This window comes from Oncorhynchus mykiss, chromosome 7 (genome assembly GCF_013265735.2).
Source record: "Oncorhynchus mykiss isolate Arlee chromosome 7, USDA_OmykA_1.1, whole genome shotgun sequence".
Lineage (NCBI taxonomy): Eukaryota > Metazoa > Chordata > Actinopteri > Salmoniformes > Salmonidae > Oncorhynchus > Oncorhynchus mykiss.
In genome coordinates this window covers 87,915,917-87,930,501 of record NC_048571.1, presented here as the reverse complement: position 1 = coordinate 87,930,501, position 14,585 = coordinate 87,915,917, and the positions used below count along the sequence as shown (strand labels likewise).

The 14,585-nt window shown below is 45.7% G+C and overlaps 1 protein-coding gene across 15 annotated transcripts in view; it reads left to right on the top strand.

Annotated features, from left to right (window-relative positions):
- Window positions 1–14,585, top strand: part of slmapa (sarcolemma associated protein a) — a 136,997-nt gene that overhangs the window by 23,526 nt on the left and 98,886 nt on the right. For 14 of the 15 annotated variants that reach the window (XM_036984317.1, XM_036984313.1, XM_036984314.1 and 11 more), the window contains exons 2-3: window positions 5,147–5,294; window positions 8,108–8,180. In XM_036984317.1, coding sequence (XP_036840212.1) covers window positions 5,147–5,294; window positions 8,108–8,180 — 221 coding nt within the window. Of the gene's footprint in view, window positions 1–5,146; window positions 5,295–8,107; window positions 8,181–14,224; window positions 14,548–14,585 lie in introns of those variants that run through there. The other variant, XM_036984322.1, reaches the window with a different exon arrangement.

Genomic DNA, 14,585 nt, shown 5'->3' with positions numbered 1-14,585 from the left:
CTTGTTAGGGCACCTTATCCTCTTCAGTAACACTTGTTAGGGCACCTTATCCTCTTCCTCAGTAACACTTGTTAGGGCACCTTATCCTCTTCTTCAGTAACACTTGTTAGGGCACCTTATCCTCTTCTTCAGTAACACTTGTTAGGGCACCTTATCCTCTTCAGTAACACTTGTTAGGGCACCTTATCCTCTTCCTCAGTAACACTTGTTAGGGCACCTTATCCTCTTCTTCAGTAACACTTGTTAGGGCACCTTATCCCCTTCCTCAGTAACACTTGTTAGGGCACCTTATCCTCTTCCTCAGTAACACTTGTTAGGGCACCTTATCCTCTTCTTCAGTAACACTTGTTAGGGCACCTTATCCTCAACTGTTTCCAGTGTGTGTCAGTGGGGAAAGGAACGTGTCTGTCATTGTGTTAATTTGGAGTGAGTTATTAGGGCACCTTATTCTCTTCCTTAGTAACTGTTTCCTGGGTGTCTCAGTGGGGAGTTGGGGGAACATGATCAGCGAAGTGCAGTCAGTGTTAATGACTGCATGTGGAGTTTGCTGCCCTTTGCAATGCTAATAGCTTTTTTTTAGGGACTTCCTAATACAACCATACAGCTCGACTTTACCTCAACGCACCACCCGGCTCGACTTTACCTCAACGCACCACCCGGCTCGACTTTACCTCAACGCGCCACCCGGCTCGACTTTACCTCAACGCACCACCCGGCTCGACTTTACCTCAACGCACCACCCGGCTCGACTTTACCTCAACGCACCACCCGGCTCGACTTTACCTCAACGCACCACCCGGCTCGACTTTACCTCAACGCACCACCCGGCTCGACTTTACCTCAACGCACCACCCGGCTCGACTTTACCTCAACGCACCACCCGGCTCGACTTTACCTCAACGCACCACCCGGCTCGACTTTACCTCAACGCACCACCCGGCTCGACTTTACCTCAACGCACCACCCGGCTCGACTTTACCTCAACGCACCACCCGGCTCGACTTTACCTCAACGCACCACCCGGCTCGACTTTACCTCAACGCACCACCCGGCTCGACTTTACCTCAACGCACCACCCGGCTCGACTTTACCTCAACGCACCACCCGGCTCGACTTTACCTCAACGCACCACCCGGCTCGACTTTACCTCAACGCACCACCCGGCTCGACTTTACCTCAAAACGCACCACCCGGCTCGACTTTACCTCAAAACGCACCAGAACACGGCACGCGGCCTGGCTTTATCTGGGAACACACCAGAACACGGCGCTCCTGTGTTGAATGCAGGTGCTTCTCTCCACCACACAACCCCTACATGTCCAGGACAGCTGGCAACCTGGAGGGACCCGCTCGTTCTGGCAACCTGGAGGGACCCGCTCGTTCTGGCAACCTGGAGGGACCCGCTCGTTCTGGCAACCTGGAGGGACCCGCTCGTTCTGGCAACCTGGAGGGACCCGCTCGTTCTGGCAACCTGGAGGGACCCGCTCGTTCTGGCAACCCTGTTGGTTTTGTCTACTTCTGTTCTCCTGGAAGCTGTGACCAAACCGTTGGTTAGGATAAGGTGTGATGTTTCACCAAACCCACGGTTCGGTATGTTCTGGGGTTAGGGTTCGGTTTTGATACAGCAGGAAAATGAAATGCTAACAGTTAAATTATTTTCTTAAATAACTATAAATTATTGGAATTCCTGATTCCATATGATCATGAGGTATGTGTGTGTGTGGGGCCTGATGAGAGCTCCATCAGGAATAACAACACTTTGTATTTACTGAAATGAAAACACCACTATTACTCATCAACAACACTAAAATAAATTGCTATGTGAAATCGATATGTAAATAGTATAGGCCTATGCTTTCCACTGGCGAGAAGTGTGACACTCCTAAAGGCGGTGTGTCCGTGGCAACGGTATTTGTAATTTCCCACACCAGGGTAATGCGATGGCTAGTCACAGTTAAGTAGCCCTGGAGGCCCATTCATCTGTAGAGTAATGCAGGGTGTATTGGCTAATTCATAGACTGCTTTGGCTTTTTAGCTTGTTTACATAGAGTGGGTGCTACCTGTTTTGCTAAAATGGGTGCAGGAGGGCGAAGTTCGTAAAGTGGCTTGAGTACTTTCACGAGGTGCTGAAAATACACTTGATTCTTCTAAACCACCCCAGAATGGATGCATATCTGTGGCTAAAAACACATTGCTCTTGTAGAATCAGCTGCCATGGCTCCTTGAATGTAGAGGGGAGACTTTTTATTTTTTAGTAGTTTTGTTTCTTTCTTGATCCGGTGGTGGAGATACTGGGGTGATGTCGTAAATATGTCAACATATTTGAGGTGTTGGCAGCTGCTTAGTCTATTCTCGTTGTGCGTTGGGACATACTGTTAACGTTTTTATTTATTTTATTTTACCTTTATTTAACCAGGTAGGCAAGTTGAGAACAAGTTCTCATTTACAATTGCGACCTGGCCAAGATAAAGCAAAGCAGTTCGACAGATACAACAACAGAGTTACACATGGAGTAAAACAAACATACAGTCAATAATAAAGTATAAACAAGTCTATATACAATGTGAGCAAATGAGGTGAGAAGGGAGGTAAAGGCAAAAAAAGGCCTTGGTGGCAAGGTAAATACAATATAGCAAGTAAAACACTGGAATGGTAGTTTTGCAATGGAAGAATGTGCAAAGTAGAAATAAAAATAATGGGGTGCAAAGGAGCAAAATAAATAAATAAATTAAATACAGTTGGGAAAGAGGTAGTTGATAGGGCTAAATTATATGTGGGCTATGTACAGGTGCAGTAATCTGTGAGCTGCTCTGACTGTTGGTGCTTAAAGCTAGTGAGGGAGATAAGTGTTTCCAGTTTCAGAGATTTTTGTAGTTCGTTCCAGTCATTGGCAGCAGAGAACTGGAAAGAGAGGCGGCCAAAGAAAGAATTGGTTTTGGGGGTGACTAGAGAGATATACCTGCTGGAGCGTGTGCTACAGGTGGGAGATGCTATGGTGACCAGCGAGCTGAGATAAGGGGGGACTTTACCTAGCAGGGTCTTGTAGATGACATGGAGCCAGTGGGTTTGGCGACGAGTATGAAGCGAGGGCCAGCCAACGAGAGCGTACAGGTCGCAATGGTGGGTAGTGTATGGGGCTTTGGTGACAAAACGGATTGCACTGTGATAGACTGCATCCAGTTTGTTGAGTAGGGTATTGGAGGCTATTTTGTAAATTACATCGCCAAGTCGAGGATTGGTAGGATGGTCAGTTTTACATATATTAATATATATTACCAGTCAAGTTTGGACACCAACCCATTCAAGGATTTTTCTTTTATTTGGACTATTTTCTACATTGTAGAATAATAGTGAAGACATCAAAACTATGAAATTATACTTATGGAATCATGTAGTAACAAAAAAATAATTGTTAAACAAATCAAAATATATTTGAGATTCTACAAAGAAGCCACCCTCTGCCTTGACAGCTTTGCACACTCTATTTTATTTAACCTTTTATTTAACTAGGCAAGTCGGTTAAGAACATTCTTATTTACAATGATTGCCTTGCTTGCTGTTTGGGGTTTTAGGCTGGGTTTCTGTACAGCACTTTGAGATATCAGCTGATGTACGAAGGGCTATATAAATTGATTTGATTTGGAACAGTGGGTTAACTGCCTTGTTCAGGGGCAGAACGACAGATTTGAACCTTGTCAGCTCGGGGATTCGATCTTGCAACCTTTCGGTTACTAGTCCAACGCTCTAACCACCAGACTTCCTGCCCCCCCCTTTGCACACTCTTGGCATTCTCTCAACCAGCTTCACGAGGTTGTCACCTGGAAGGCTGCATTCTGTAACTGCAAAGCAGTTTTGTTGTGTCAAAGTAGGGGTGGTGTACAGAAGATGGTCTTTTACGATATAAGACTAAGTCCGTATTATGGCTAAAACTAGCAAAGACAAACGACAGTCCATTATCCTAAGGCATGAAGGTCAGTCAATACAGAACATTTGAAGAAGAAACATTTAAGTCCAAGTGCAGTCGCAAAAACTAAGTGCTATGATGAAACTGTCTCTCATGAGGACCGCTTCAGGAAGGAAGACCCAGAGTTCCCTCTGCTGCAGAGGATATGTACATTTGAGTTAACTGCACCTTCAGATTGCAGCCCAAATAAATGCTTCAGAGGTCAAGTAACGGACACATCTCAACATCAACTGTTCAGAGGAGACTGCATGAATCATGTCTTAATGGTTGAATTTCTGCAAAGAAACCACTACTGAAGGACACCAATAAGAAGAGACTTGCTTGGGCCAAGAAACAAGCAATGGATATTAGACTGGTGGAAATCTGTCTTTTTGAGTCCATGTTTTATATTTTTGCTTCCAACTGCTATGTCTTTGAGTTGCAGAATGGGTGAACGGATGATCTCCACATGTGTGGTTCTACAGGTGGTGTTATTGTGTGGAGGTGCTTTGCTGGTGACACTGTCTGTGATTTTTATTTAAAATTCAAGGCACACTTAACCAGCATGGCTTCCACAGCATTCTGCAGCGATACGCCATCCCATCTCCAGGCTGTGTCGGGGCTATTTGACCAAGAAGGAGAGTGATGGAGTGCTGCATCAGATGACCAGGCCTCCACAATCACCCGACCTCAACCCAATTGAGATGGTTTGGGATGAGTTGGACGGCAGAGTGAAGGAAAAGCAGCCAACAAGTGCTCGGCATATGTGGGAACTCCTTCAAGACTGTTGGAAAAGCATTCCAGGTGAAGCTGCTTGAGAAAATGCCCAGAGTGCAATGCTGTTATAAAGGAAAGGGTGGCTACTTGGAAGAATGTAAAATATATTGATTTGTTGAACACTGTTTTGGTTACTACATGATTCCATAAGTGTTATTTCATAGTTTTGATGTCTTCACTATTTATTCTACAATGTAGAAAATAGTCAAAATAAAGAGAAACCCTTGAATGAGTAGGTGTCAACGTTTGACTGGTACTGTATATATTTTCAGTATTCATTCGGATTCCTTGTACTGAACGGTTTGGTTGAAATACGTGCTTTGTTCCACCTATATACTGTGTGTATATATCCTGTTATATTTTCCTGTGGTTACTATAGTATTTACGATCCATAGACTAACTCTTTATTTCTTGTGTTTCCTACAGTTCTACCTCCAGGATACTAAAAGCAGTAACGGGACGTTCATCAACAGCCAGCGTCTGAGCCGGGGGTCTGAGGAAAGCCCCCCCTGCGAGGTCCTCTCTGGCGACACCATCCAGTTTGGAGTTGATGTCACAGAGAACACGCGCAAAGGTACACACACACACACACACAGAGTGTATGGATAGTACACATCAGAGTTCTAGAGGGGAAACCGACGTGTTCCCGAGAGTCTTCTCTTTCAGTGTTGGTCAGGCCAGCTGGGTAGTAGCAGGTTGTTATAGACGGTGTTGGTCAGGCCAGCTGGGTAGTGGCAGGTTGTTATAGACAGTGTTGGTCAGGCCAGCTGGGTAGTGGCAGGTTGTTATAGACGGTGTTGGCCAGGCCAGCTGGGGAGTGGCAGGTTGTTATAGACGGTGTTGGCCAGGCCAGCTGGGGAGTGGCAGGTTGTTATAGACGGTGTTGGCCAGGCCAGCTGGGTAGTGGCAGGTTGTTATAGACGGTGTTGGCCAGGCCAGCTGGGGAGTGGCAGGTTGTTATAGACGGTGTTGGTCAGGCCAGCTGGGGAGTGGCAGGTTGTTATAGACGGTGTTGGTCAGGCCAGCTGGGTAGTGGCAGGTTGTTATAGACGGTGTTGGTCAGGCCAGCTGGGGAGTGGCAGGTTGTTATAGAAGGTGTTGGTCAGGCCAGCTGGGGAGTGGCAGGTTGTTATAGACAGTGTTGGTCAGGCCAGCTGGGTAGTGGCAGGTTGTTATAGACGGTGTTGGTCAGGCCAGCTGGGTAGTGGCAGGTTGTTATAGAAGGTGTTGGTCATAATATTCACTATCTTAAACGGTTCAAGTTAGAGAGACACATTATTGGGAATAAAACCTGTTTTTTACATTTCTATCATGTCTACCAGAGGTTACTCTGATGTCTAGTCTTAAATCCCTCAGTTGTGTTAAATGGGGGCCTTCTGGGAAATACGTCCACCGTTATGGTACCTGTAGCGGCCAACACAACCATAAGGGCTACGTCCTAATTCTCTCCTTCCTCACAAAGTCTACACTTGCTCATATCCCTTCACTGATAAAAAAAATAATAATTTAAAAGAAGGAAATAACTGGTATAACAAACATGGTAGAAACCAGCCCATATGGTTGTAACTGTACATGTATTGGTGCAGGGACCTTGGTTCGGTCCGCACGGTTCGGTCCGCACTGTGAACCCATGTAAATACGTTAAAATCTGGTCTGTCTGTATTAGACTGGATCTGCTGTGTGTGTTGGCCTGCCTGTATTAGACTGGATCTGCTGTATTAGACTGGATCTGCTGTGTGTGTTGGCCTGCCTGTATTAGACTGGGCCTACTGTATTAGACTGGTTCTGCTGTGTGTGTTGGCCTGCCTGTATTAGACTGGACCTACTGTATTAGACTGGATCTGCTGTGTGTGTTGGCCTGCCTGTATTAGACTGGATCTGCTGTGTGTTGGCCTGCCTGTATTAGACTGGACCTACTGTATTAGACTGGATCTGCTGTGTGTGTTGGCCTGCCTGTATTAGACTGGACCTGCTGTGTGGTTGGCCTGCCTGTATTAGACTGGACCTACTGTATTAGACTGGACCTGCTGTGTGGTTGGCCTGCCTGTATTAGACTGGACCTGCTGTGTGGTTGGCCTGCCTGTATTAGACTGGACCTACTGTATTAGACTGGATCTGCTGTGTGTGTTGGCCTGCCTGTATTAGACTGGACCTACTGTATTAGACTGGATCTGCTGTGTGTGTTGGCCTGCCTGTATTAGACTGGACCTGCTGTGTGGTTGGCCTGCCTGTATTAGACTGGACCTGCTGTGTGGTTGGCCTGCCTGTATTAGACTGGACCTACTGTATTAGACTGGATCTGCTGTGTGTGTTGGCCTGCCTGTATTAGACTGGATCTGCTGTGTGGTTGGCCTGCCTGTATTAGACTGGACCTGCTGTGTGGTTGGCCTGCCTGTATTAGACTGGACCTACTGTATTAGACTGGATCTGCTGTGTGTGTTGGCCTGCCTGTATTAGACTGGATCTGCTGTGTGTTGGCCTGCCTGTATTAGACTGGTCCTGCTGTGTGTTTTGGCCTGCCTGTATTAGACTGGATCTGCTGTGTGTGTTGCCCTGCCTGTATTAGACTGGATCTGCTGTGTGTGTTGCCCTGCCTGTATTAGACTGGACTTGCTGTGTGTGTTGGCCTGCCTGTATTAGACTGGACCTACTGTATTAGACTGGATCTGCTGTGTGTGTTGGCCTGCCTGTATTAGACTGGATCTGCTGTGTGTTGGCCTGCCTGTATTAGACTGGACCTACTGTATTAGACTGGATCTGTTGTGTGTGTTGGCCTGCCTGTATTAGACTGGCCTGCCTGTATTAGACTGGACCTACTGTATTAGACTGGATCTGCTGTGTGTTGGCCTGCCTGTATTAGACTGGATCTGCTGTGTGTGTTGGTCTGCCTGTATTAGTCTGGATCTGCTGTATTAGACTGGACCTGCTGTGTGGTTGGCCTGCCTGTATTAGACTGGTCCTGCTGTGTGGTTGGCCTGCCTGTATTAGACTGGACCTACTGTAAGACTGGATCTGCTGTGTGTTGGCCTGCCTGTATTAGACTGGATCTGCTCTGTGTTGGCCTGCCTGTATTAGACTGGACCTACTGTATTAGACTGGATCTGCTGTGTGTTGGCCTGCCTGTATTAGACTGGATCTACTGTATTAGACTGGATCTGCTGTGTGTGTTGGCCTGCCTGTATTAGACTGGACTTGCTGTGTGTGTTGGCCTGCCTGTATTAGACAGATGTTTACCCTGCTTTAGAGACTGTGGGAGAATGCAACTTTTACATGGATCTTCTAACTGTCATTTTTCCCGGAGCGTTATCAGTGAATCTTTACTGTTGGTCATGTTTATATAGGATTTTGGTGGTGTTGATGTTAATATAACCCGTTTGTGTGTTCCAGTCACTCATGGCTGCATAGTGTCTACAATCAAGCTGTTTCTACCTGACGGCATGGAGGCTCGACGACGATCAGAGTAAGTAGTAGAGAGGTTAATTAAATACGTGCAAGTAGTACTAATATGTAGCCGATAGTTCTGCACTCTGGCATTACCATTCAACTGTTGTTACCAACGAGCAGCGATGGGGTCGCTAGGAGACCAGCGGCGGGGTCTCTTGCTGTATGAGATGGAGGGAGGAGGAGGAGAGGTAGACAACGAGGAGGTTGGGATGACTGAGACAGCTGCTCAGCCCCCACACTGTTTCTGCGTCTCCTCACAGAGCCCATCTGTGTGCTTAAACAAATGCGGTTTCTACTGACAATTGTGATGTACAAGCTGTGGCGCAAGGGGACGACGAGCGAGTAAGAGGCACTCCGTAATTTCGATTAAGACATTAACGAGTGAGCTAGGACTGACTTCGTCAATATAACTTTATTTAGCACTTTTGAAATGTACAGTGACAGAATTCAGAACATGGGACTTTTTTTTTTACAGTATTCTCCCTGTACGCCAGGGCTGCACAACCCTCTTCCTGGAGATCTACCTTCCTGTGGGTTTTCAGTCCATCCCTCTTCCTGGAGATCTACCTTCCTGTGTGTTTTCAGTCCATCCCTCTTCCTGGAGATCTACCTTCCTGTGGGTTTTCAGTCCATCCCTCTTCCTGGAGATCTACCTTCCTGTGGGTTTTTAGTCCATCCCTCTTCCTGGAGATCTACCTTCCTGTGGGTTTTTAGTCCATCCCTCTTCCTGTGGGTTTTTAGTCCATCCCTCTTCCTGTGGGTTTTTAGTCCATCCCTCTTCCTGTGGGTTTTTAGTCCATCCCTCTTCCTGTGGGTTTTTAGTCCATCCCTCTTCCTGTGGGTTTTTAGTCCATCCCTCTTCCTGTGGGTTTTTAGTCCATCCCTCTTCCTGTGGGTTTTTAGTCCATCCCTCTTCCTGTGGGTTTTTAGTCCATCCCTCTTCCTGTGGGTTTTTAGTCCATCCCTCTTCCTGTGGGTTTTCAGTCCATCCCTCTTCCTGTGGGTTTTCAGTCCATCCCTCTTCCTGTGGGTTTTCAGTCCATCCCTCCTTCCTGTGGGTTTTCAGTCCATCCCTCCATCCTGTGGGCTTTCAGTCCATCCCTCCATCCTGTGGGCTTTCAGTCCATCCCTCTTCCTGTGGGTTTTCAGTCCAGCCCTAATTTAACACACCTAATTATACTTATTAGCTGCTCAACAAGACCTTAACTAGCAGAATCAGATATGCTAAATTAGAGTTGGACTGAACCTACAGGACAGTAGATCTCCAGGAAGAGGTTTGGGCAGCTCTGCTGTACACCAAGTCAAAACCGTAGGATAAATAACGGGGGCATATAAGCAGACAATTATATTACTCTAAAACAGGTTAGACTACATGTGCACCACAAAGTCAGAACAGTAGGTAAAACGAAGAGGGCTAAATAGACCAAATTATTAGGGTGAGGCACATGTGCAATCTTATTACACAACAACAATTACTTAGCTACAGTATACATATCTCCCTCGTATATTACATAATTTATGCAGCAGCATACGATACATTTTTGGTCTCATCTTGTTTTGCTGTGGTCACTTGACCTTCGTGGGCAAATTTTGTCATAACTTTGTCATCAGTCTGATATTCTCTGGATTTATGATGCTTTCAAAGACAACTGTGTACTCAAGGGGAAAAAACACGGTTGAATCATGACGTCAGTGATCTTCAGGTTGGAGCTCTAGAAAGAGGCCCGAGTTCCCGACTTGGAATTTCCAGTTGGATGACCGTTCAAAACGTATTTTCCCTGTTTTGAAAGCGGCAGAAGTCATGCTGGATTGACAGCATGGCCAATGTTGAATGTTTATCCCTTTAAGCTTGGAAAAGAGAGCCTTAAACCCAGACTTGGACCACACACGCAGGCTAGTGATTGCTTTACAATGCTTGCAGTTAGCCACTGATTCTTTCCAGAACACTCATTGTTGAATTTGCAATTTCCAACTTGTTGTGTAATGTTTATGACCGATTAGCACTGGTACTTTTTATCTATTTCTCTTTATATGACAAGGATTGCTAAGGATTTGCCAGTATATTGTCGACTTGATTCATGGTGACTGCTAGCTAAGATTTAGAAAGTATGTGGACATGATCAGTCCAAGCAAAGCTACGGTACATGTAACGTGATTTGACCTGTGGCCAATGACCTTCTTGGATGGGCACTTCGAATTTAATTCTAAAGCGGTACCCAAGGGCCTAGAATTTTGAGCTCTCCCTGTCGATTTTGCGGTGACGTAGTGTCGCCATGAGTGAACAGAACACTGAGCCAATCACGACTTTACTAGAGAACATTACCAGCTCTTACGCTCCATATTTCCCGTCACTCCACCACAGAAAGCACTGAGCTAGGCTGAAACACCTGCATTGGAGCTCCCGTACTCAAGAAAACAATAGACAATGTTTGTATGCTGCTTTATTAACTCAATCATTTCATTTGTATTTTTTTTCATTGTTTGCAAACTCTTACGTGACACACACACACACAAATAAAAATGACTGGTCACCACTGCTCGGCCCTCCAACAAAACTTCCTGCAGCATCTGGTCTCCCACCCAGGGACCAACCCTACTTAGCGTCAGAGGCAAGCCAGCAGTGGGATGCAGAGTGGTCTGCTGCTGGCATTAAAAAAAGAGTCAAGTATGGCCCTTTGATTTATAGTAGCATAAATGCTGCAGTAGCAGTTAAGTATTTCTGCTGTTATCTGGTAATTCACAAAGATATCTGAATCCTAAAGTTACAGCTATTTCACCATGCAACAGCACTGGTGGGCTGTGTGCATTGAGTGAATCACTGAAAGATTTGATTTTAGAAGCAAAGTGCACAGGAATAAAAGTTGACTTTAATTTAAAGTCTGGGAGTGTCGGCAGATACTGTACCCTATGAAGAAACTGCTTCTCTAATAGAATTCCCCGATCAAACTTGTAGGCGATGTCATGGCGACGTTGGCTAGCTGAGCTCGTGTAGCAACACATCAGGTCTAACAGCCGTCTCTGTCAAACTGGTTGTTGCTGTTGACCCCTGCCCTCCTATGGCTCTCTCCCTCCATTGTTGCTGTTGACCCCTGCCCTCCTATCGCGCTCTCCCTCCGTTGTTGCTGTTGACCCCTGCCCTCCTATCGCTCGCTCTCCCTCCGTTGTTGCTGTTGACCCCTGCCCTCCTATCGCTCGCTCTCCCTCCGTTGTTGCTGTTGACCCCTGCCCTCCTATCGCTCGCTCTCCCTCCGTTGTTGCTGTTGACCCCTGCCCTCCTATCGCTCTCTCTCCCTCCGTTGTTGCTGTTGACCCCTGCCCTCCTATCGCTCTCTCTCCCTCCGTTGTTGCTGTTGACCCCTGCCCTCCTATCGCTCTCTCCCTCCGTTGTCGCTGCTGACCCCTGCCCCCCTATCGCAATGTGTGGACTTCACAATGCGACCTCTAAAACACACACACACACACACACACACAGTCTTGTACAGCTAACCTTGTGGGGACACACAATTCAGTCTCATTCAAAATCCTATTTTCCCTAAACCTAACCGTAACCTATACTCTTACCCTAACCTTAACCCAAAAAACCTAACCCTAAACCTCTCACGCTCTCTCTAGTCCTGTGCACTCTGGAGCAGGTTTAAGCCAAGGATCTCTCTGTACTTCGCTCCGTTCTTCTTTCCCTCAATCCTGACTCGTCTCCCAGTCCCTGCCGCTGAAAAACATCCCCACCGTATGATGCTGCCACTACCATGCTTCACCGTATTGATGGTGCCAGGTTTCCTCCAGATGTGACGCTTGGCATTCAGGCCAAAGAGTTCAATATTGGTTTCATCAGACCAGAGAATCTTGATTCTCATGGTCAGACTCCTTTGGGTGCCTTTTGGCAAACTCCAAGCTGCTGTCGTGGCTTTTGTCTGGCCACACTACCATAAAGGTTTGATTGGTGTGGTGTTTTCTTGGTCACCTCCCTGACCAAGGCCCTTCTCCTCCGATTGCTCAGCTTGCCCGGGCTGCCAGGTCTAGGAAGAGTCTTTGGTGGTTCTAAACTTCTTCCATTTAAGAATGATTGAGACTGCTGTGTTCTTGGGGTTCTTCAATGCTGCAGACACATTTTTGGTACCTTTCCCCAGATCTTTGCCTCAACACAATCCTGTCTAGGAGCTCTACGGACAATTCCTTCGCCCTCATGGTTTGGTTTTTGCTCTGATATGCACTGTCAACTTTGGGACCTTTTTTTATATAGACTGATGTGTTCCTTTCCAAATCATGTCCAATCAATTGAATTTACCACAGGTGGACTCCAAGTTGTAGAAACATCTCAAAGATGATCAATGGTAACGGGATGCACCTGAGCTCAATTTTGAAAGGGTCTGAATACTTATAATTGAAATCAGAAGTTTACATACACCTTAACCTAATACATTTAATCTCAGTTTTTCACAATTCCTAACATTTAATCCTAGTAAAAAATTCCCTGTCATAGGTCAGTTAGGATCACCACTTTTTTTTTTAAGAATGAGAATTGTCAGAATAATAATAGTTAATTTATTTCAGCTTTTTATTTATTTTCTGTCACCCCCGTGCTTCACGGTTGGGATGGTGTTCTTCGGCTTGCAAGCCTCCCCCTTTTTCCTCCAGACATAACAATGGTTATTATGTCCAACAGTTCTATTTTTGTTTCATCAGACCAGAGGACATTAATCCCAAAAAGTTCGATCTTTGTCCCCATGTGCGGTTGCAAACCTCAGTCTGGCTTTTTTTATTGCGGTTTTGGAGCAGTGGCTTCTTCCTTGCTGAGCAGCCTTTCAGGTTATGTTGATATAGGACTCGTTTTACTGTAGATATAGATACTTTTGCACCTGTTTCCTCCAGCATCTTCACAAGGTCCTTTGCTGCTGTTCTGGGATTGATTTGCACTTTTCGCACCGAAGTACGTTCATCTCTAGGAGACAGAAAGCGTCTCCTTCCTGAGCGGTATGACTGCTGTGTGGTCCCATGGTATTTATACTTGCATACTATTGTTTGTACAGATTAACATGGAAACTTCAGGCGTTTGGAAATTGCTCCCAAGGATGAACAATTATTTTTCTGAGGTCTTGGCTGATTCATTTTGATTGTCCCATGATGTCAAGAAACGAGGCACTGAGTTTGAAGGTAGGCCTTGAAATACACCCACAGGTACACCTCCAATTGACTCAAATTATGTCAATTAGCCTATCAGGAGCTTCTAAAGCCATGATATAAATATCTGGAATTTTCCAAGCTGTTTGAAGACACAGTTAACTTAGTATGTAAACTTCTGACCCACTGGAATTGTGATATAGTGAATTATAAGTGAAATAATCTGTCTGTAAACATTTGCTGGAAAAATTACTTGTGTCATGCACTAAGTAGATGTCCTAACCGACTTGCCAAAACTATAGTTTGTTACCAAGGAATGTGTGGAGTGGATTTTTAATGACTCCAACCGAAGTGTATGTAAACTTCTGACTTCAACTGTATGTTAATAAGGTATTTCTGTAGCTAACGATGACAACCGGTTTTTGCTTTGTCATTATGGAGTGTGTAGATAGAAAGATTAAGTTGGGTTTCTCAATTTTAGAATCAGGCTGTTACGTAACACAAAATAACATTAGTTTTTGCAGGACATTACACACACACACACACATAATGGAGAAACAGTACATTTTTCATACCCGTTTTGGCATGTGAGCACTTTTCAAAACTACTTGACAAAAGCTCTAAATCACTCTAAGTTGGTATTAAAAGTGCATTCTTGTTCGTTCCTCTGAAATGTATCTCTATTGTCCGGACAGCCAGATGTTCCATTTGTATGGGACTCACCTGTCACAGGGTTTGTCTTGTGAAATGGAATGCCGTCCAACCTGTGTCCTGTTGTGCACCTGTAGAGAACCGTGTTATACCTGTACTGGTTTATGTAAACACGGTGTTTTGTGGGCCACAAGGCCAGACAGACACAGGTCCAACTGCTATTGTCCTGCTCCAGTTTTACGTCATCTCGCTCTCTTTATGAACATCACAAGGGATGCATCCTTATCATTTGCAGTTAGCTTAGCAGATGGGCAGTAAAATGTTGAGGAAACCCGAGGGACAATCCGTGTATGGGCGCTCTTTGACTCTTCCACCTGGGAGGGGCAGGTACTGTGGGGAGGTTGTTCCTGCAGTGCTGTGTGTGTGTGTGAGTGATTGTGACAGGCTGGTTTGAAAATACAGAAGTAGTGTTCTCTTTGAGAGAACAGAGGTAGTTGAACTGAAGATCCTCGTTGATCAACCACCGGGGATATTACTGACGGGTCTGACGAGACGGTCTGTCTACTTATTGTGGTTGGAGCTTACCTGGTTGCGTGAAGCCAAGTGCTTATCAGGTAACCTGACGTGTGTATCAGTGCTTGCAAGTCAATAC